Below are 21,752 nucleotides of genomic sequence, written 5' to 3' on the forward strand. Positions count from 1 at the left end.
TGTGGCTTTCTCTGGTTGTCCTGAGTCAGAGGCGCGAGAGGCAAAAATGAGGGAGCTGTCTGTCATGGCCAGGCGCTGACCTTCTGGGCCCCTGGCTGCAGCCTGTGGTTTGGCTTCTGGATGGTTGTTACGGGGGTTGAGGGTCAGAGCTCTCTTGTCAGCTGTACATGGTCTGACCATTGTCCGCATGTGGAGTCAGCCTCTCACGCCGCTCGTGGCATCGGCGTTGCTTTATGGCTGCAGGTCTGCGTCCAGACAGATGTTTTCAGGCTGCCATGGAGGGTGAGCTCTGTGGGCCAAATGCTTGAGTGGGGATCCAGCCCTTCCTTGTACCTGCTCTGTGGTGTAGGAGTCACTGCTGAACCTCTCTGGGGGAATAATACTCATAACAAATCTCGGTGCTTTTTTTAAGCACTAAATGTGTTAAAAGTGTAAGTTGTTTGGGACAGTGTGTGAGCCCCAGGGTGAGCGGACAGAGTCATTACTGCTGTCTATAATTAGTTTACTCACATGAGTCTTACCTCCAATTAGCATTGCTTTTTCTATCCAAAGGCCCTGGAAAACCTGACATTTCTCTCTCATTCCGTGATGCCACAGCTCTTGATTTTCCTGGAGCTGAGGAACGTATCCGGTCTCCCCACCCAGAGTCCTGGGGTTGCCTCAGGGGCCTTGAATCACTTCACTTCAAAGTCTGTATTCAGAGGATCAAATGTGAAATTCCAGCAATTTTGAAATCTCACTGGTGTGATCTCTGATTTTCCCAGGGTGAGTAGAAGTCAGGGGTTCTGTCTTTTCTCAGTGTCTCAGGATCCCTTCTTCCCAGTGGGACAAGCCTCTGTGTTGCTCTCCTGGTCACGCTCTCAGGCAGGTGAGTCACTCACCGGATCCCGGTGCTAATCCGCTGCTTGTGTCTCTCAAGCAATGATGTCCTCATCAGAGTTTGTTGCTAATTAAATACTAGCCAGAGAAAGCTTTTGGAAAAAAAGAAAAAAAAATATGAAACATTTAAACAATTAAGCATGTATCAGATTGACCAATCATCTCCAATAGGTAGGCCATAATAGTGGCAGTAACTGAAAGTGGGTCCCCCAGTGGGCAAGCACTGCCCTGCCTCTGCCCTGGGAGCCAGCACAGGCTTGGCTGCCGGGAATGGAGCCGACAACAGAGGGGACAGTGGGTGTGCCTCTGAGCCTTGGCCCCTAGAAGCCAAGGAGCGTGAGCAGAGGCAGCCTGAGCCCTCTCTGGAAAGAGGGAGGAGGCACAGAAATCGGGACGAGACAAGGGAGGGACCAGATGTACAATCTTAAAGGCCATTACTGTAAACTAATGGGGCAAAGGGTTTCCTGAGCTCAGAAGCATCGGAAGCATCAGAAGGGAGAGCCTGCGGCCAGCCAGGTGGCGCAGCGGTTAAGTTCACACGTTCCGATTCTCAGCGGCCCGGGGTTCACTGGTTCGGATCCCGGGTGCAGATCTGGCACCGCTTAGCAAATGCCATGCTGTGGTAGTCATCCCACGTATAAAATAGAGAAAGATGGGCTTGGATGTTAGCTCAGGGCCAGTCTTCCTCAGCAAAAAAAGGGAGATTGGCAGTAGTTAGCTCAGGGCTAATCTTCCTTCAAAAAAAGAAGGGAGAGCCTGGGACCCACATGGGGCATTGGACACTCTGGGTGCACCTGTTGCACCTGTCCTGGGCAGTCCACCTGTTCTCTCAGTTTCTCCTGGGGACCTGAGTCCTTGTCGGGGTCCCCAGCAGACAGACAGGTGGCATTTTGGCCTGTAACGTAGGAGGCACTCAATACATATTTCACTCCTTACACACTGATCTGAAACACAAATAAAACTTCACAGTTAAAGAAGTCGCTGCCAGTAAATTATCATAAGGAAAATTAATGGACGGACAGAAGATTTGTGTATAGAAAACTGCATTCCAGCAGTGAGAAGCCATCTCAGTGCCCAGCCCGTCCACACAAGGGCAGCATGCAGCTGGGAATAAGCGGCATAGGACAGAGTGTCCTCAGGAACCCCAAGGGGTGCCCCCGAGTGCTTGTTCCAATGCCGACTTCCAGGGTCTGGTCCCTGGAAATGCGATTCCCGGAGCTCGGCGGGTCCAGGCGCCATGGGATGGACGGACAGGCGCTGGGATGGAACGGTGGCCCTCGTGGGGGTGATGTAGGTATCTAATGCCTTTCTTCTCTGAGATGCTCCGTATCTTTCCAAAAGTTACGTGAAGGACTTTTTTAGAAACAACAGTGGTTTTACGTTGGAATACTGCATACTCTTGAGAAGTTAACGATATCATGGAAAATGCTAGGTACGATATAGAAAAACAGCTTCAAAATTGTCAACATAGGGGCTGGCCCCTGGCTGAGTGGTTAAATTTGCGTGCTCCGCTTCAACGGCCCAGGGTTTGGCCAGTTTGGATCCAGGGCGCGGACATGGCACCGCTCATCAGGCCACGCTGTGGGGGCGTCCCACATGCCACAACTAGAAGGACCCACAACTAAAAGTACACAGCTATGTACCAGGGGGCTTTGGGGAGAAAAAGGAAAAAAAATCTTAAAAAAGAAATTGTCAACATAGTGTGATTAGTGTAATTAATAAAAGATAGCAATATATTAATATATAATTCATGAAACTCCTATGCACAGAAAATGAAGAATAGATATTTCAGAAGTTGTTCCTTTGGGCCCTGAAACCGACTGGTTCCCTTTTCTCCCTTTTCTTACTTCCCTAATTTTCTTTAATAAAAGACTGAGGGAGTAAATATGGGGAGAGAAGCACACAGCACGGAAGTGAGTGAGATGGAGTCTGGAGAGCGGTTCTGGGAGCAGAGGGCAGGGGGCACGGGGACAGGGTGGGGGCAGAGGAGGAGGCCTGACAATGACCAGAACCGGTGCGGGCTGCCTCATTTGCTGGGCCCAGTGCCCAGTGGGTCTGTGGGCCCCTTGATCAGAAAGCATCAGGGATTTCTGGATGGCTGCAGCACAGCCGCCCTAGGTGCAGCCTGTTTGAGCCCGGCCCCATGCTGCCACCTGCACCCGTGGAGCCCTGGGGGGCGGTCCTGGCTGGGAGGCAGGTGCTCCCACTCCGCACCAGGCTCCAGGGCCGGCCTGGGCGCATCCTCCCCTTGTCCCTACAGGCTCTGGGTGAGAGTGTAGCCTGAAGCCTCTTCGCTCACCTGCAGAAGGGTGAAGACCGTCCCTCCCTGGCAGGGTTGTTGGCGGTTTACAAAGGTGTGTGAGTCCCAGGCACACAGTAGGCACTCAGGGGATGCAGTGACTGTTACTTATTTGTCTTCTTTACGCCTCTGTAGTGTGTTCAGTATTGTCCCCCATAGTTGTGTCGCCCTGGAACCTCAGAGTGTGACCTTAATTGGGAAATAGGGTCTTTGCGGAAGCCATTAGTTAAGATGAGGTTCCTAGTGATTAGGGTGGGCCCTCAGTGCAGTGCCTGGCGTCCTCGTAGAAAACAGAGGGCACAGAGAGGCAGAAGAACCGCATGTGAGGACAGAGCTACACAGGGGAGGAGGCCGTGTGAAGATGGAGGCAGAGCCTGGAGCGATGCTGCCAGAAGCCAAGGGGGGCCAGGGGCCCCGGAAGCTGGGAGAGGCAGGAAGGCTCCTCCCCTGGAGCCTTCGCAGGGAGCAGGACCCTCTCCTTGCCACCTTGACTTCAGACTGCTGGCCCCGAGACCTGTGGGACGACCCTGTCTGCTGTTCTAAGCCACACAGTGTGTGGGGCCCGAGGAAGCTGGTCCCTCCTCTGCACGTCTCACATGCTTCCTGCGTCGGACACAGCACGATGCTTCACGGATGCCACACACATTGGGCCCACCTGTTTCATCACGTTGAACCTGGAGTTGAAAGACCAAGACTTAGGAAAACACACAGGATCCGTGAACACGGACTTTTCTACATTCTAGAAAACAAAACAGAAACAGGACCGCCTCAGGATGAGAAGAGGCCCCACATGATCCTGTATGTACATGAGAGATGCTGGTCTTTATCATTTGTGGAGTGAATGAGCGCCTTTCTCTTGCTGGTTTGTACCTAGTGAGCTCTTCACAGCTCTTGTGCACGCTGTCACCACCTAGGCGCTGTCCTGGGGGCAGGGCGAACAAGATAGACCAACCCCTGCCCTCGTGGGGTGAGCATTACAGGGGGCGATGTGTGTAAAGTTGGAAAATACCTTCATTCCCCAAATTCCCATCAGAATTTTTTATTTTGCTTTTCTAATTTTTAAAACTTTTTACTTTGAAATAATTTTCGGTTGCAAAAATAGTGTAGAGATTCTGTAAACTCTTCATCGAGTTTCCCTAATGTTAACCTCATCCACAAGCTCAGGCGTAGCGTCGTTATCAAGACAGGAAATGAGCTTTGAGGTGCAATCCAACGAGCTCCTCTACGGAACTGCCTGTGTCTCACTGTTGTCCCAGTAAAGGCCCCTTTCTGGTCCAGGCTCCCCCTACATCGCGGTCCCCGCTCATGTCTCCTTAGGCAGTGGCGTCTGCCAGGTTGCTCCCTTGTGAAGTTTTCCTACTGTAATGAATACGTACCTTTGAGAGTCTAAAAGTATCATGTTTCTCATCATACTTTTGCCACTCATTTTCGTATCCATTGGTCGTTCTTGGCTTCAACACACAGCAGACTTTGAAAAGGTTACTAAAGAGGGATAACTTTGCATTTAGAATAAAGCACGTTTGTATTTCAATTATGTTGAACAATCTTTCATTAGTGTCGGCATCTACCAGCTGTAGATACTGTCAAGTATATTTCTGAAGTCTATGTTGGTGCATTTCATTGAGTTATTTTGTTGAAGTTTTGTGTCAAGAATTCACTACATGTCTGTGAAAATTGCTCTTTTCTTTGGCCTCGTTGTCTCCTTTCCCTCCTCTCAGCTTTTCCACAGCACGGAGTGCCGGCCTCCCTGTAGTGCGTGGATCTGTTATTTTATAGTTCAGCATTGTCACTGAAATGTGCGCTCCAAGAGGTGGGACCTTGTCTTGTTCACAGCATCAGTGTTGCCTAGAGTGGAGCCTGGCATATAAATGGTATTTAAATAGTCAGTGAAAGAACTAATCTAATTCTAAAACCAGTTTCTAAACTATTTCCCAACTTTTTGTTATGAAATTTTCAAACATAGAAAATGTTGGAAGAACAGGGCAATGCAATGCCTGTGTTCCTGCCACCAGATTCAATCATTGTTAACATTTTGCCATATTTGCTTATGTACTATGTGTGTGTGTGTGATTATCAGTTTATTTTCATCATGACACTTCACCCCCACCATGCACTGCACAGTTATTTCCTAAAGTGAGGACACTCTTCTCCATCACGTATTGGCAAACTGTAGTCCGTGGGCTGAATCTGGCTCACCACCTGTTTTTGAAAATAGGGTTTTACTGGAACACAGCTGTACCCATTCATTTACATATTGTCCGTAGCTGCTTTTGTGTTACAATAGCAGCTGTTTGGCCCACAAAGCAGAAAATATTCCCTGTGTTCCCTGTGCAGAAGAGAGTTAACACAAACCCCGACTGCTCTCCTGAGAAAGTCCTGCTCACGAGGCTGGCCGTTGGCTGGTGTCGGGGAACATGGATTTGGGGAGGGTTCCCATCTCCCTCACTGTGATAGGAGTGCCTCACTGGGTGTACACCCTTTGTACAAACTATATGGCTTGTGCTAACACTGGCTTTCCCTCTGGCAATCTGGAATTTTGGTGCCCATGTGACCAGCCCCAATAAAAACCTTTGCTGTCCATCTCTGACAAGCTCCCTGGTAGATGGCATCTCGAATGCCTTGTCACAGCTCCTTGCTGGAGAATTAAGTGAGTCCTGTGTAACTTCATCGGGAGAGGATTCTGGAAGTTTCCTCCTGGTTTCCCTGGATTTCTCTCTTTTCCCTGTGCTGATTTTGCTCTGTATCCTTTGTATTCACAATACATCATAGCCGTCAGTACTCCTAGGAAATCAGCACACCTGGGGGTGGTCTTGGGCTTCCCTGACACATGGCCCTTTACAAAAAAAGTCTATTGAGCCCATTTTACATAAAATCATTGTTTCACCTAATAAACAATTATCTTGCACTGTAACCTAACATATAGACTAGTGTCAGCTTAAAAACAAATTCATATGTAAGTTTATCCTCAAAATGAGTTTATTCGGAAATAGCACAAAGATTTGCAACTTGGGACGCACCTGCTGCAGGGAACCATAGGCAAACCCAGAGAACAAAGAAAGGGAGCTGCCTTTATAGAGAAAAGGGGGAGAGGGAGGGGCTGTTCTAAAGGAAAGTTCATTGAGGCTGAGGAGCAGCTCGCCAGGGCTGCAGCGTTTCTCATTGGCTGAGGTGCGGTGTTCTGATTGGCTGGGCTGTTGTTTGATTGGGAGAGAAATCTTCCTTCAGTGTAAACTAGTTGTACTTCTTGTCGGAGATGAATGCGCCTGTCTCTTCCTGTTTGGTGTACCTGACCGTGTGTGATGAGGGTGAGAGCTCCTGCTACAGGTCTTCCCGACTCCAGTTTACTTAGGGTTTCTTTTATTAATTTCCACACTATATGCAAGCTTTCCCAGTTGTCCCCAAAAGGACGTTTATAGCTTTCTCTTTGATCCAGGATCCAATCAATATTTGTATGTTGCATTCCTCCTCTTTTATGTAGTCATTCCTTCATTCACGACGTTAACTCTGTGAAGAGTTCAGGACAGTTGTCATGCGGACTGTCCCAGGTCTGGGGTTGTGGCTGTTTCCTCGTCCACGTGGACGACCATCCTTAAGTCCTGACAGCGGCGATAGAGCTCCAAAGGCTGGACCAGGGTTGGGTAGAGGTGATGCTGCCGCGCAGGTGGGGGCGCCTGCCGGAAGCGGTATGCCTTACGGGGCGGGGACTGGTACTCATGCAATACCCCGGCCCTGACCACCTTTCTCTGGCCCTTGGGACGATTTCTGATAACCTTCGCCTGAATCAACGATTCACTGGGGGCGGCACAGGGCTTTCTCCAATTCTACTATTCCTTCTTCCTGTGCTCGCTGTCATTCTTTGGTAAAGAAGAGCCTTTTCCCAGCAATCGGGGTGCACTACAACCCCCTAAAAGTCGGCCATACGGTTAACGACCTCCCTTTAATAGTTACAAGCGTCCAGAATGAATGTCCGCTCAGACGAGGGCCAGGGGGGGACGCTGTCTTTGCACCTCCTGGCCACTGCGAGGCGGTGGCGTGCGGCTCGGGAGAGGCCGGCGCTGACCTGTGACGTCACGCCACGCGCCCGGGGTCGACCGGCTCTGTCGTGTTTCGTCACGCCGTGCGTCTACGCTAAGCGGCGCGGTCGCGGGAGCCTGGGGGGGTCCCGGTGGCGGTCGCCATGGTTTCGCACGTGCAGCTCCCGCCCGAGATCCAGCTGGCGCAGCGCCTGGCGGGGAACGAGCAGGTGACCCGGGACCGGGCGGTGAAGAAGCTCCGGAAATACATCGTCGCCAGGACTCAGCGGGCCTCAGGTTGGCGCGGGGCTGAGGCTGTGGGCGGGGGTCGCCTCGGGGGCCGAGCCGGGCTGGGCGGGGGGCGGAGGGCGGCCAGGGGCGGCGGCAGCAGAGGCTAGGGGGTCCTGCAAACCGCGTGGAGCCTCCACGTGGCCGGGCGGTGCTTCCCACGGTCCCCGCCCCCGGAGCGCTCGGCCTTGCGCCCCTGCCCACACCCAGGCGGCTCTGCAGCTGCTCGGCCCACACCTCGCGGGACCGTGACCCCGTGTCCCTCTGCCTGGACACCCCATCCTCAGCCCCGTATTTCTTTTTCCCACCTCAGACCTCCCTCCCTCTGGGAACCAGTCCCCCTCTCAGACCATATACACCGGTACCCCTGTTTGGGGCATCCTGTATTTTTTTCTCAGAGCGGCATTTGTCACTATTTGTAGTTTTCTCTTTATGTAACTATTGGGTTGTCAACTGAACTTCACTATAGTGTACGCTCTGCGAGGGCAGACAACATGCTTCCTGTTAACTGCTGTCTGTAACAGCGGTTCTCAAAGTGTGGAACCCCGCGCACCCCCATCAGCTTCAGCATCACCATCCCCTGGGCATTAATTAGAACTGCAAATTCCTGTGTTCCATCCCAGCCCTGCTGAATCAGAAACTGGCAATCTGTGTAGGGCCATCAATCTTTTTTAAGATGCCCTCCAGGTGATTTCCATACTAGAGTTAACGTCTGAGTTCCAGGAGCACCGTGCCAGACACATAGTTAGGACCTCAGTAAATATTTCGAGTGATTTTGTATATCTGGCTCCCTTACTAGCCTGAATGAGTTAACTTTTTCTTTTAAAATTTGAGGTATAACAGAATGTGCACAAACCCCAAGTGTAATGCTAGATGAAGTCTCAGCATCAGATTCATTCCTGTCACCACCATCCAACTCGGGAAAATGATGACTCACTCAAGTTTGAATCTCCAAAAACGGAGTATGGGGCCTGATATCTGTAGATTGAAAGAATGAAATGGCAGTTGCCTGGGGGATTCCTTACAGCCACAGGCCCCACGGGTTCTGAGTTGGGAGGATGGCTTGAGTGGGGAGGGCCAGGTACCTTCCCAGTAGGAGGAGTTTGGTCTGGCTCAGGTGGCCCCATTGCTCTGGCTTCATTCCTGGCACTGAAGGGTTGGCTTCACTTGGTCTGAGAGTTGCTGTTTTGGTACAGGTGGTTTCACTCATGACGAGCTGCTGAAGGTGTGGAAGGGACTGTTTTACTGCATGTGGATGCAGGACAAGCCTCTCCTCCAGGTGAGTGGATGGGAAGGTGGTGGAAGAAGCTGGAGCAGTGGTGTCAGTGGGAGGACAGACGGGCATGTGGCTGACCCTCATTTTAGTAAAGCCAAAGATACTGGGCGAAGTTTTACAGCTTTGATGCTGTTTTTTTTTTATGGTCAGAGGGCCTGGTCCTCTGGTTAGAGTGTGTTCTGCACTTGCTGAGTTGTGCGCCATAGCGACACAGGTGATGCTATTGTGGGTCCTGGCATGGGTGAAAGCCTGGGTTCTCTGTTCTGTGTTGTCAGAGATTGCAGACTGAGCACTGAAATGATGGAAGTCAAGGGACCAAATCCAGGTCTTCTGAGACAAGGATTTCTCCGACTAGCCTTTTTATTTTGTCTCTTTAAAAAATAAACTTTAGGGGCTGGCCCTGTGGCCGAGTGGTTGAGTTCATGCACTCCAGCTTCGGCGGCCCAGGGTTTTTCCGGTTCTGATCCTGGACACAGACATGGCACCCCTCATCAGGCCATGCTGAGGCAGCATCCCACATGCCACAACTAGAGTGACCCACAACTAAAAAATATACAACTATGTACCGGGGGGCTTTGGGGAGAAAAAGGAAAAATAAAATCTTGAAAAAAAACCTTTATTTTTTTAGGGCAGTTTTAGATTCACAGCAAAATTGAGAGGAAGGTGCAGAGTTCGCATGTACCCCCCCCGCCCCACATGTGCACAGCCCCCCACTGTCAACGTCCTCCACCAGAGTGGGACAGTTGATGAACCAACATTGTCACATCATCATCACCCAGAGTCCATAGTTTCCTTTAGGGTTCACCCTTGGTGTACATTCTGAGGGTTTAGATGAGCATGTAATGTCTTGTCTCCACCATTGTGGCATCTCACCGAGGAGTTTCACTGCCCTAAAATGCTAGTGTTTCTAGAGCAGTGTTGCTCAGGGTGTGGACTGTCTGCTCTTCTTTAAAATCACCTGGGTAGTGAGGGTGCTTGTTTAACATGCAGATCCCTGTGCTGTGTTCCATGCCTGCTGAATGGGATCTCTCCAGGGGAGGGTCTGGAATCATCTCTTCAGCCAGTGCGCCAGGCGATGCTTGGTGCGGTGATGCAGGCAGACAGGGAGCAACTTACAGAGTCTGCCCAGCCCCCTCTTTTTGCTGGTCAGGTGCCTCCCTGCTCTCTGGCGCCCCCTCTTTTGACGGTCCACCTCCTACGCTTGGGGCTCGGCCTCTGTCCTGAGGGCACTTACTGCCCTTGCGTGTTTCGAGACTCTGGGCCCCGGCTGTAGGAGAGGCCTTTCACAGTAGGGGTGAACTTGCAGACCTCAAGCTGCTGGGCTGAAAGAGCCAGTGGAAGCCGGTTCTCACGATGAGGGAGTGGACAGTTGAGTGCGTTTGTCTTTCTGCTGTTGCATGTTGTTGTAAGAGCACATTTCTCCAGGGACTGAGGGAGTTTTTACTGTTTCCTGCACAGGAGGAACTAGGAAGGACCATTTCCCAGCTCATCCATGCTTTTCAGAGTGCAGAGGCACGTGAGTATCCTCGCCTTGGGCCAGAATCGCAGCGAGTCAGCTGCCAGACGCAGGCTTGTGTTCTGAGAGCGAGAGCGGTCCCCGTTCTGGCTGGCTTCTGCTGGTGCTTATGTGTAAAACACTGTTCTGAGTGTCCAGCACGTGTTAACTCAGTTACCCAAAATAGGCTCAGCTCAGGAACCTCAAGGGCTGGAATCTTAGGTTTTAAAATTGGAACGGAAAGCTGGTGTGGTGTTACCAAGCTGTTTGACCGAATCCCACCTGCTGCTTGTGAAGTTCCTGCAGTGCGCTTTCCTAACTCTTCCCTTTTTGTCCTCACCAGGGTCAGGAGTTCTCACCCGTGCTGCCTGCCTGTTGGAGTCACTTGGGAGTCTTTAGAATCCTGGTGTCCAGACCCTGGTCCAGTTAGATCAGGCCCTGGGGCTGGGGCCTGGGCACCAGCGTTTTCCACCTCCCTGTGCTGCTCCAGGAACAGCCGAGGCTGGGCAGCGTCTCTGGCATAGACCGCGAGGACTGATGCTATGTGGGAGGGGTGTATTCAGTTATACCTAAGTAGGCAGAGTAGTCAAAATTAGGGGCTGTGCAAACAGTTGCAGTAACTGCTCTCCTGGTTTGGGAGAGTCTAACTCATTTGAGTGGTAGTGGAGGAGATCCATTCTCCATGACTGCTACCTTCTAAGAACTTACGGAGGAGTTTGTTTCTATGCTCAGCAAAAGGCCAAGTACAAAGTGTTCGCCTTGAATGAGTGACACTTGAGCACAGTGACACTTGAATGAATTAGTGGAGCCAGGCCTGTCCATTACTGCACCATCTGACGAACCTTTGCTGTTGGAGAAGCCTGTAACAGGAGATAGGAGACGCCCCGTTTGTGTCCCGAGGTCAAGGTGTGGGCAGGGCTGGTTCTTCTGAGGCCTCTCTCCTTGGCTTGTAGATGCCGTCTTCTCCCTGTGTCCTCACATGGTCATCTTTCTGTTCATGTCTGTGTCCTAGTACCCCCTTTTGAGGGCGCTAGTCACGTTGGGTTAGGGCCCATACAATGACCTTATCTTGTCTTCATTACCTCTGTAAAGACCCTCTCTCTAGATAGAGTCACATTCCAAGGGACTAGGGGTCAGGACTTCAACATATGCATTTGGGGGACAGAGTTCAGCCCAGAGCTCTCTGCATCTGGCATACCCGTTATCAGCAGGGTTTTGTGCTTGATTGGGTTGGTGGACCTCGTGGGGCATCATGAGGTCAGGTGGGTCCTCAGCCTGGAGAAGCACTGGCCCGAGCCCCTCCTGCCGGTGGCTCTGTCTGTTCTTTAGAGGATGTGGCTGCTGCTTGGGGCAGTCGCTGGGCTTTGCTTCTCTCTCTGAGGTTCCTCAGCCTCATTTCGAAGCCAGATCCATAGCACCACTTCTCAGCGCAGCAGACTCTGGGGCTGAGAACCCACAGGTTGCTGGCACAGGACGTCCTGACCAGCTTTCCTCACATTCTCTCACGCCACTTCCCAAAGTGGTTTCCTTGTTCCTCTCTGAGTCTCTTTTGGCCTCCTTTCTCCTCCAGAGCACCTGTTCCTTCAGACGTTCTGGCAAACCATTAATCGTGAGTGGACGGGCATAGACAGACTGCGCCTGGACAAGTACTACCTGGTGAGGACGCTGTGCGCTCTCCTGCTGGGGCCCCCTGCGGAGCCTGCACGGCAGGCGTGGGGAGCAGGTCTGAGCACCCGGCACCCGGTCCTTGCTCCCCTGCAGGGCCAGCGGGGGAGGCCAGGACACAGCAGAGAGGTCTGGCCCCTGAGCCTTCTCCACCCTGGCGGTGCAGAGCGTCAAGGCTTCACAGTGTGGAGACCCTGAGCACTGTGACCTGGAAGCCTAGTGGCGTGACAGGAGCCCAGACCTTGCTTGGGGTGTGTGTGCGCGCAGGGTTCCACGGTATTGGCCCTGTCTCTGAGGGGTGGTGGGTGGGCAAAGACTTCAGTCCTTAAAACACCACACAAAGCAGCTCAGAGGAGGAGGGATAGACTTGCCCTTCCAGGGAGAGTCGGTGGTGAAGCCGTTGCTTCCCTGCGGAGGAAGCCGCGCGGGCTTGCGCCCTGGACAGAGACCCTCGGGTCCGCTGGTGGGGTCCTGGCCTCTGACGGTGTTTTCTTCTGGGCGAGGACAATTAATATCATTGTCATATGCAGAATCCCCTTTTTCCTTCTTTCCGACGCTGCGTTTCTGTGAATTCAGGTTGCTGATCTGCCCTCAGAAACGTGGAGAAGACTGGGTTTTCCAGACTCAGTGTCTTGCTGCCCCCCTCGCCCCCATTGAACCACAGTCTCCTTACTGTGATGGTGTTCACTGGGACTTGGGACGGTCCTCAGATGAAGGGACAGTGTTGCTGTCTGAGAGCTGGTGACCTGATGGGGACAAGGGGCTGGGCCTCACTAAGGGCAGGAGCCCTGGGGGCTGCGGTTACTCGAGATCTGCCGCTTTGGCTCAGCCCCAGGTTAGACTTGGGCCAGCGTTATGTGGACACTGTGTGATGTCACATGTCATTAAAGTGAGGACTGGCTGGCGCTCAAGAGGGAAGGAAGTCAGATGCTGAAGCATGGGGCAGGCAGGGGGCCAGGGCCAGGCTTTGCACTTTCACAAAGTACAAGTTTACAGGAGGGGAGGTCTTAGTGTTAGCACGCAGTTTCCAGGGTGCAGTTGCTGGGCCCTCTGATGGGATGGGTTCTCTTGCTTTTTGAGACCCATTTCGATGTCCCCCTGTGTGACCACGTCTGGCAGCACTGCCCGCTATGAGGGCCCACCCTCTTGACAGCACTGTAGGCAGGGAGTGATGTAAGGTGTGCCCCTAGCGTCCCTGGAGAAGGGCGTCCTGCCTCCTGTGTGTGCTCTGTACCTGTCCTCTGTGGCCTTTTACCACGACCAGATCCCTCTGTGGGCGTTCTGGGTTCGTATCTGGAAGGTACGAAAACCGGGCCAGAGATGCCATGAGCCATTGTAAAGGGGAAGTAGGGGAATGGGGCAGAGAGCGTGAACTCTTTCTGTGTTGGGGAAGCGGTCCCTGGGCGAGCTCAGAGGGATGTTCTCAGTCTCAGGCGTGGGGTTTTCCGAGAGGGCTCTCTCCCATGAGGGGACACCTGTGCTTTGGTCCCTGTTCTCGCTCCTGAGGCAGGGGCCCTTCCGGTTCAGCTCTCCTTTCTGGTGCTGCAGTTGCTGCCCGGCTGTTTCCACTGTGAGCCTGACTTCCTGGCGCTCTGGGAAAGTGGGGGCCTCTCAGCCCCAGGGCAGTGGCACATTCTCAGGGCCCAGGGTCCCGAGGGCTTGGTGTCCTGTTCACCAACAGCTCTGGAGAGCCTGCTGTGCATTTAGGGGCACACAGGTGACCAAGGGGTAGAGGGGAGGTCTAGGTTGTGCCCCCACTCACAGGTCTCCTTTTGTGCCACAGCTCATGCGGATGGTCCTGAATGAGTCCTTGACGGCCCTGAAAATGCGAGGATGGGAAGAGAGGTGGGTCCTCACGGTGCGCCCTGAGGGCGGCCTGCTGCTCGCGGGCGATCCGGGTCCCTGTCACAGGGCCGCCGGGGTCACCTGCTTCTCTTAGTTGTTAGTCGTAAAGAGACATCGCCTTTACGTCGCAGGGTGAACGGTGGTACTGAAAACGAAGGCGTTTCCACAGCTGGGGTTTGCTCTTGTGTTCGTGGGAGTGTTTGGGAACCGTCTTGGTGCTGAGTTCTTACTGTGGTCAGAATGGAGTCCTCGCCTTAGAAGAAACGCACAGCTAAGGAGTGTTTTTTGTAAAACACAGTATATTCAGTTATCTTGTCAGAGGTAATTGCTCCCAGTTCTAGGCATATTTAATTCATCCAGACTTCTCAGTTTTGACGGTCGTGCTTGTGGTGGGGTGCTCTGTCCCCCCAGACTGTAAGGGGCCTGGGGTTCCTCAGGCTTCCGCCGCGTGGAGCTGCCCTGGGGGGATTCTGCCACTGCAGGTGGGGCTGGGTGGGCTCCGCTGGGCCTTAGCTCCTCCCCCACCCCTCCTGCAGACACGGGGACCAAGCAGGGGCGGGGAGGGGCTCCTGCCGCCATGAGCTGCTGCATGAAGCTCTGCGGCCACGTCACGGGCAGTCCGAGATCCACAACTCACAGTGCGTTCCTCAGTGTTCACTTTTAAAGTTTTTAAAGTTAATTTAAAAGTTTAGTTCTTTATAAATTTTTTGTAGTTACGAATGAGGCGTGCTTAGTTTAGAGAATTCAGCAAGCTTTTATAAAATGTTAAAAAGCAATTTTAACTCCAACAGATACTTACTTTTAAAGTATTGTTTTCTGTGTGTGCTACAAAAGTGGCATCGTGTCAAACGTGATGTTTTTATTCTATTTTACTGACGATGCATCAGAAACACTCCCGTGTCAGTGTGTTGTTGCTGTGTGGTTTTGGGTAGGGGGTAGGGTGAGAGAAACTGAGAAACAATAAACTTTGCATTGATTTGTAACTTAAAAGTGTACGTTAAAGGAGTTGATTTCAAGTGTATGGATACTAAAACTAGTACCTGACGTGAAAGTAGAGAGTGGGGCCCACAGCCCTGTTACTGTAGGACTTGGTTATCGTCTGGATAGCAGAGTTAACAAATTCTTGCCCCGGTCCACTTTTCTTCCCCCATATGAACAAGATCAGCAGGAGTTGGGGTATAGTTACCTGAATTTTTCTGAGTTTAGAATTACTGTGGGGGACTTTATGTTTGGGGCACAAGGGCCTCTGGTTGTGATTTGCATCCTAAGTTCCCGTGAGGCCCTGAGGCCCCAAGGCCCCGAGCCTCACCCGTTTCAGGACAGGTCTGTGGGTTACCCGGTGGGTACCCGTGACTGAAGAAGTAGTTCTGTTGTCACTGTCGCTAGTAATTCAATGCAAAGGTCATTTTGAAGAAGCTGGCAAGCTCCCGTTGCTCTGAGTAACCAGTGGGACTAGTTTGGTCCACTCTTCTAGCTTTTCTCCATTCTTACACCATGTTAACTAGTTTGTTTTCCTGGTAAATGTCTGTCAGTGTTACTGTTACCCCGGGAGGCGGTCTCCTGCACCTGATCTGGCCTCCGCTCATTTTTCCTGAGCCACAGACAGCATCCCTTTTCCTTTCCGGAATCGGTGACTCCACAGTGTTGCCGTGCATCAGCGTCGTCCAGGGAGATTCTAAGAGAATGCATGATTTAGAGTCAGGTGTAGGGATCTGCGTATTATCCAGCACCCAGGAGTCTCAGGTGCATCCAGACCACTGAAGGCTGGTCTCTGGAACTCTCTGACCTTGGAACTGTGGGCCCCTGAGACCACCGGAACAGCATGCTGGGGAGACCTCTGTCGTGACGTGTCACGGCCTGCGTACTCAGTGCAGCAGAACCAGGAAGCAAGCCCCTCCCCTTCTCTGGCCTCCCTCTGCTTGCTTTGCATTTGCTCTGTCCTGGCGTCCTTCCAGAGCAGTTCCCAGCGAGGACAGCAGAGAGACGGGAGACTGGAGGTAGCACCCTGTGGCACCAGGCCTTCCCCCTGCCCTGCGGTTGTGAGGAAAGAAGGGGAGCCTGTGTGAAGGTTTATACACCTTTCACCTTGTAGCTCAGACTCAGTCATGACGTTATGTGCTGGTGCTGGTGATGGTCGCATAGATCAGTTATAGCAAGAGTCCTTTGTGCTGGAGTGGACCCAGATTGTTGAGGCTTCGCCTGTGTGGATGTGAGTGCTGGGGTGTGGAAGACGGGACGCCTGCCTGTGATGGCGTTCCCCTCGAAGCTCCCCACTCAGGTAGAGGGGACACCACTGCCTCGTTGCCTGATGTGGCTGCCTGCTGATTTGCCTGTTTCTTTCTCAGACAGACTGAGCAGCTGCTGGAGCTGCTGACAACTGAGATCCTGCACCCTGACAGCCAGGCTCCCAATGGGGTGAAGAGCCACTTCCTGGAGATCTTCCTGGAGGAGCTGACCAAAGTGGGCGCCGATGAGGTGAGGTCGGCTCGGGTGAGGGCAGCGGCCGGGTGGTCACTGGGTGTTTATGAACGAGGAGCTGAAGTGGCCCCACCTCCTTCCCTGTAGCTGACGGCCGAGCAGAACCTGAGGTTCATTGACCCCTTCTGCAGAATCGCTGCCCGGACTGAGGAGTAAGTGGCTGGTGCCCTCCTGTCTGCCTCTTTTTCACCGGGTTCTTCAGGGTGACTGCCTTTGGGACGTCGCTGTTCCCTTTCGGGAAGAGAGAAAGACTTGTGTACAAGTGACAGGGTCACTGGGGGACCGTTGGATAGTGGGTGGGGACAGAGGGGCACAAGGAGTCAGCTTCTTCCCTTGAGTGTCCAGCCTGACGGGCCTGCCTCCCTGCCTGCTGCACCTTCAGACCTCTGGTTTTGCATAACATCACTCGAGGCATCTTCGAAACGATCGTGGAACAGGCCCCGTTTGCCATCGAAGACCTGATGAAGGAATTGGAGGAAGAGGAAGATGATGAGATGTCAGAGGGCGACGAGGAGATGTCGGCAGGCAAGGAGCGGGAGCGGGGACAGGATGTGCCATCCAAGAAGCCGTGGAAAGGTGAGGATCACACGCATCGGGATGTGATGGCACCCGTCCTGGTCTGAGCTGAGAGTGGCTCTCGCTGGGATCCCTGCATTCGCCTCCTGTCGGTCTCATTGTTTCTGCCCTCGTCCCCAAAGTCCACTGTCAGCCTGGCAGCCAGGGTGACCTTTAACAACAAGCATACGTGTCACTCACTCTCCTAGCCCTGGGTCTGTGGCCCCCGGTGTTCTCACAACGCCCTCTTGACTCCCCCAGGCTCCTCTCTGATCCTCTGCTCCTGCCTGGGCCTCTGCTGCCCTGCTCACCCCTCCCCACTGGTCTCTGCCCTCTGTCACTCTGGGCCCTGCCCCCACCACCCTGTGTAAAGTGCAGCCTCCCAGCCCCACCCCCAGTCCTTCCAGTGTCTCACTTCCTGGCAAACATCACTGAAAGTTGTGTAAATCTCTTGTTTGTTGTTCCTGGCCCGAGGAGTCCCCCCACCATGGGATGTCAGCTCCATCAGGACAGGGAGCCCGGTTGACCATAGCTGCATCCCCAGTGTAGCCCTTGGCACAGAGGATCGCCCAGTAGTTGGGGTGGGTGAGTGAATGGATGAGTGGACAGGACATGCCATGGCTAACATCCCACTGAAGGGCTTGGTGGCAGGGCTTGTGCTGCTCGGGCAGCGATGCTGTCTGGTCTGGTCTCTTCTGGTCTTGATGCTAACGTGGGTCCTTGCTGGATGTCAGTTAGTCTCATGTGGCTGACTCCTCTGGGTGACCCGTGCACTGCTTATCGTGTCCTGTGGCTGCAGGGGGCATGTCATCTGCCAGCTTCAGGATTCTTCCTTGCCTCTGCTTTTTAAAAAATTGTGGTAAAATACACATAAAGTTTAGTCTGTTACCCATTTTTAAGTGTACAGCTCAGTGGCATTAAGTGCACTCATGATGTGCAGCCATCACCACCATCCATCTCTAGACCTTTCCGTCTTCCCAAACTGAAACTCTATCTCCGTTGAACACTAACTCCCCATCCCTTCCCCCAGGGCCTGACACCCACCACCTACTTTCTGTCTGTGTGAATATGATGATTCTAGGAACCTCATATAAGTGGAATCATACAGTATTTGTCCTCTTGTGACTGGCTTATTTCACTCAGTACCGTGTTCTCCAGGTTCCTCCACGTCATAGTGCGTGTCAGAATTTCACTCCTTTTTAAAGCTGAATCGTACACATTCCATTGTACGGATGGACCACGGTTCGTTTACCCATTCGTGCGTCAGTGGACACCTGCGTTGGTTCCGTGCTTTAGCTGTTGCGAGTAGCGCTGTGATGAACACGGCTGCACAGATGTCGCCTTGAGACTCTGCTTCCAGTTCCTTTGGATAAATACCCAGAATGGAACCGCTGGGTCACATGGTGGTTCTAGGTTTAATTTTTTGAGGAAACTCCGTACTGTTTTCCACAGCAGCTGTGCCATGTTACATTCCCACCAACCGTGCACAAGGGTTCCACATCCTCGCTAGTGCTTACTGTATTCTGCTTTTTTCGATGGTAGCCATCCCCATGGATGTGAGGTGGTGTCACTATAGTTGTGATTTGCATTTCCCTGATGATTAGTGGTGTTGAGCATCTTTTTGTGTGCTTCTGGCCATTGTATATCTTCTTTGGAAAAAGGTCTATTCAAGTCCTCTGCCCATTTTTGGATCGGTTTGTTTTGTTCTTGAATTGTAGGAGTTCTCTGTATATTCTGGATATTAACCCGTTGTCAGGTATGTGAGTTACAAATATCTTCTCCCTTCTGTGGCTCCCTCTTACTCTGTTGATACTGTCTTTTGATGCCCCAAATTTGAAAATTTTCTTTAAGTCCAGTTTGTCTGTTTTTTCTTTCATTGCCTGTGCCTCTGCTGTCATGTCCAGGAATCATTGCCGAATCCAGCGTGATGAAGCTCTTGTCCTGTGTTTTTTCTGAGGGTTTTATAGTTTGAGCTTCTACATTTAGTTGTTAGTCTATTGTGAGTTAGTTTTTGTGTATGCTGTGAGGTGAGGGTCCAGTTTCCTTCTTTGCACATGCAGATCCACTTTTCCCAGCACCATTAGTTGAAGGGACTGTCTTTTTCCCAGTGAGCAGTCCTGGTGCCCTTGTGGAAGGTCATCTGACGTAGATGTGAGGGCTAATTCTGCCCCTCTGGCTCTTTCGACCTTGCTGGCTGCTCTGAGGCTCTTGTTGGCCACACCTCCGTTCCCCAGCGTGGGACCCCAGCTGCCGGTGCATCTGACCTGTCCCCCCCCTCCCTTCTCACTCCCAGTAGCCAGGTCATCCGGCACAGGCAGACCTGGGCGTCTCCTGGAGGGCCCACCTGTGCCGCCTTCGGCCCTGCTGTCCTCATTCTCTGCTGCACACACCTGCCCCTCATGTCCACCTATCGTCCAGAACCTGTCTTCTGTGGGCAGTGACATCCGAGCCCTGGATGCCTGCCCAGCGTCAGGTCCCTCACCTGAAATGTCATCTCCCGCGGTCCCTCGATCCAGGCCCACCCCATGCCTGGACTCGCTGCTCTTCCTCCTCACTCCTGGAACTTCCAGCGCTACAATTTGCTGCCTAAGATGCCCACTCATAATTCTCCTCTTTAAGGACTGGTCAGGCCCCACCCCTTCTGTGGCATCTCGCTTGTTTTCAGGCCTGCGGTGGCACCACTCCCGTTGATCTGAGACTGTCAGTGTCCCTCTCGTGCTGTGGGCTCTCCCCAGCCTACACTTGCGTGCTCTGCTGGGTCGTGGGCCCTGGCACACAGGGCTCTTGGTCCCCAGATGTTTGTATTGGGATCCTGCAACACTAGGTGTGTGTCTGAGTTCATGGGGCCCTTTCTGTTCTAGGCTCCATCCATGGGACTGAACCTGATGTGGACGAGGAGCAGGGAGAAGATGACGAGGACAGCGCTGGCCCTGTCCTCCAGGTGGGTCTGGGTTTGTGGGCTGACCTCTCAGCTGTGCCCTCTGCTGACTCTGGAAGCTGGAGGGGGAGGCATTTGAAGGGAGATGGCAGCCATCCAACTTAGACGTGGGGCAAGGCAGGTGCTCTGGAGCACGAGTCCTTGAAAACAGGCTCTGGGCTGGGAGACCGGGCTCAGGCAGGCGTGCGTGCTTCCTGGTCTGGCTTCACCTCTCCTTGGCCTCCCCACGTCTGCTCCTGGCCCGCCTCATGGGGTGGGGGCAAACGAGATGGCGCATGCTGAGGGTCCCGCCCAGAGTCAGAGCTCAGGGGACAGGGTCTGTGCCTTCAGGAGATCGTAAATGTGGAATACTTACTGATGAGTTTTAAATACTAATTACTTGTTGAATTAAGATTTTTGGTATCTTGGGTTAAGTAAAATTTATCAAAATTGACCATCCTGGTTTCTTCCTGGTTGTTTGTGAGCGGTTCCCCGGGGCTGGAAGCTGCGGAGCTTGCCTTGGAGGCCCTGTCTCTGTCGGGCAGCAGTGCCCCGGCGCCTCTTTGCTGCCCTCGGCTTCTAGATAGTTGGCATTTGCTCAGGGCAGGGCGGGAGGATGTCGGGGCGTGTCCTTGTGATCTGAGTGGGAATCCACACACGGGCCAGGTGTGCTCTCTGCTCAGTTCATGTTCTGGGAACACTGGGAGGGGACTGACTCTGCCTCCACGGTGTCTCTTTATGAAACAGTTTGACTATGAGGCTGTTGCCAACAGACTGTTCGAAGTGGCCAGTCACCAGAGCACCCCTTCTCAGAACAGGAAGCGTCTCTACAAGGTGATCCGGAAGTAAGTGTGTCTCTGAAGGGGGCTGGTGTGCCTCCGCTGCCTGGGAGTTGCCATGTGCTTCATCAGCGCCGGCCGCCTTCGCTTGGCCCCCTCCCTCTCAGGAGGCCTCAGCCGGGAGGGCGGGCAGTCCTCATCTTCGGAGCTCGGCGGGTGGGCTCCCCCAGGGCAGCCCTCATACAGGGGCTGCCTTCTCTGGGTGCACCCTGCTTCCCCCAGGAGCCACAGCTGTGGTGGTGACCGTATCTTGTTCTTTCAGGTTGCAGCACCTGGCAGAAGGTGAGCATTTGGCCGCACACGGAGACGGCCCCCGAGTTGGAAGGCATCTCATCCTCTGGGGAGAGGATTGATCGTGTGTTCACCCTCATGGCGTGAATCATCTCTGTGCACAGAGCCGGTGGGGTTTCTATGGGAGAGAGGCGGGTTGAGGGACGCTGCAGCTCTCGTCGTAGTTCAGACCTGAGTGTGCGTGAGAATCCCCAGGAGGCTTGTGAAGCTCAGGGCTGGGCTCCAGGGGGATGGGGCCCGAGAATCTGCATTTCTGGTAAGTTCCGAGGCAGCGGATGCTGCTGGTCTGCTCTGCAGCCCACTCCACTGTTCGGAGTGTGGCTGATGGAACTGGGATGGCTTATTCTGAAAGGCAGTGTCCTTGATTGACGATTGAAGACATAAGCTTTTCCCCCTGTATTTCATTCTGAATAATTGTAAACATATGGCCAAGTGGATAGATTTTACAGTATGCAGATCCCTGCGTACCCAGCACTTCAGTTCTGCCATCACCATTTTACTGTCCTTGTCTTATCATGGATCTGCCCATGGAGCCCGCCCGCCCTCCCTCGGACTGTAAATACTTCGTGCCTATCACAAACTAGAGTCCAGTGTTCTTTAGGTAAAATCTACATACAATGAAATGCATGGGTGTTGTGCACATCTGGGGGGTTTGACCCACGCAGAGACTTGTGTAATTCAAACTCGTAAGGTACAGAATGTTACCGTTGCCTGGAAAGTTCTCTCGTGCCCCTTTCCAGCATGAGCATTTTTTTTTTTTTTTTATTAATGTTATGATAGATTACAACCTTTGTGAGATTTCAGTTGTACATTTTTGTTAGTCATGTTGTGGGTACACCACTTCCCCCTCTGTGCCCTCCCCCCACCCCCCCTTTTCCCTGGTAACCACCGATCAGATCTCCTTATCAATAT

The 21,752-nt window shown here is 52.8% G+C and overlaps 1 protein-coding gene across 6 annotated transcripts in view; it reads left to right on the forward strand.

The window, feature by feature from the left end:
- The first annotated feature begins 5,644 nt into the window (after positions 1–5,644).
- The window catches only part of RRP1 (ribosomal RNA processing 1), a 46,578-nt gene continuing 30,470 nt past the window's right edge, over positions 5,645–21,752 (forward strand). For all 6 annotated transcript variants that reach the window (XR_011432860.1, XR_011432862.1, XR_011432861.1 and 3 more), the window contains exons 1-11: positions 5,645–7,488; positions 8,676–8,758; positions 10,214–10,271; positions 11,821–11,906; positions 13,699–13,760; positions 16,106–16,235; positions 16,326–16,390; positions 16,621–16,814; positions 19,655–19,734; positions 20,458–20,555; positions 20,812–20,831. Coding sequence is in view for 3 of the 6 variants with exons in the window: in XM_014736413.3 (XP_014591899.1) it covers positions 7,356–7,488; positions 8,676–8,758; positions 10,214–10,271; positions 11,821–11,906; positions 13,699–13,760; positions 16,106–16,235; positions 16,326–16,390; positions 16,621–16,814; positions 19,655–19,734; positions 20,458–20,555; positions 20,812–20,831 (1,009 nt within the window). In the remaining 3 variants the exon portion in view is untranslated. The remainder of the gene's footprint in view (positions 7,489–8,675; positions 8,759–10,213; positions 10,272–11,820; positions 11,907–13,698; positions 13,761–16,105; positions 16,236–16,325; positions 16,391–16,620; positions 16,815–19,654; positions 19,735–20,457; positions 20,556–20,811; positions 20,832–21,752) is intronic.

Source organism: Equus caballus, chromosome 26 (assembly GCF_041296265.1).
Source record: "Equus caballus isolate H_3958 breed thoroughbred chromosome 26, TB-T2T, whole genome shotgun sequence".
In the NCBI taxonomy this organism is placed as follows: Eukaryota; Metazoa; Chordata; class Mammalia; order Perissodactyla; family Equidae; genus Equus; species Equus caballus.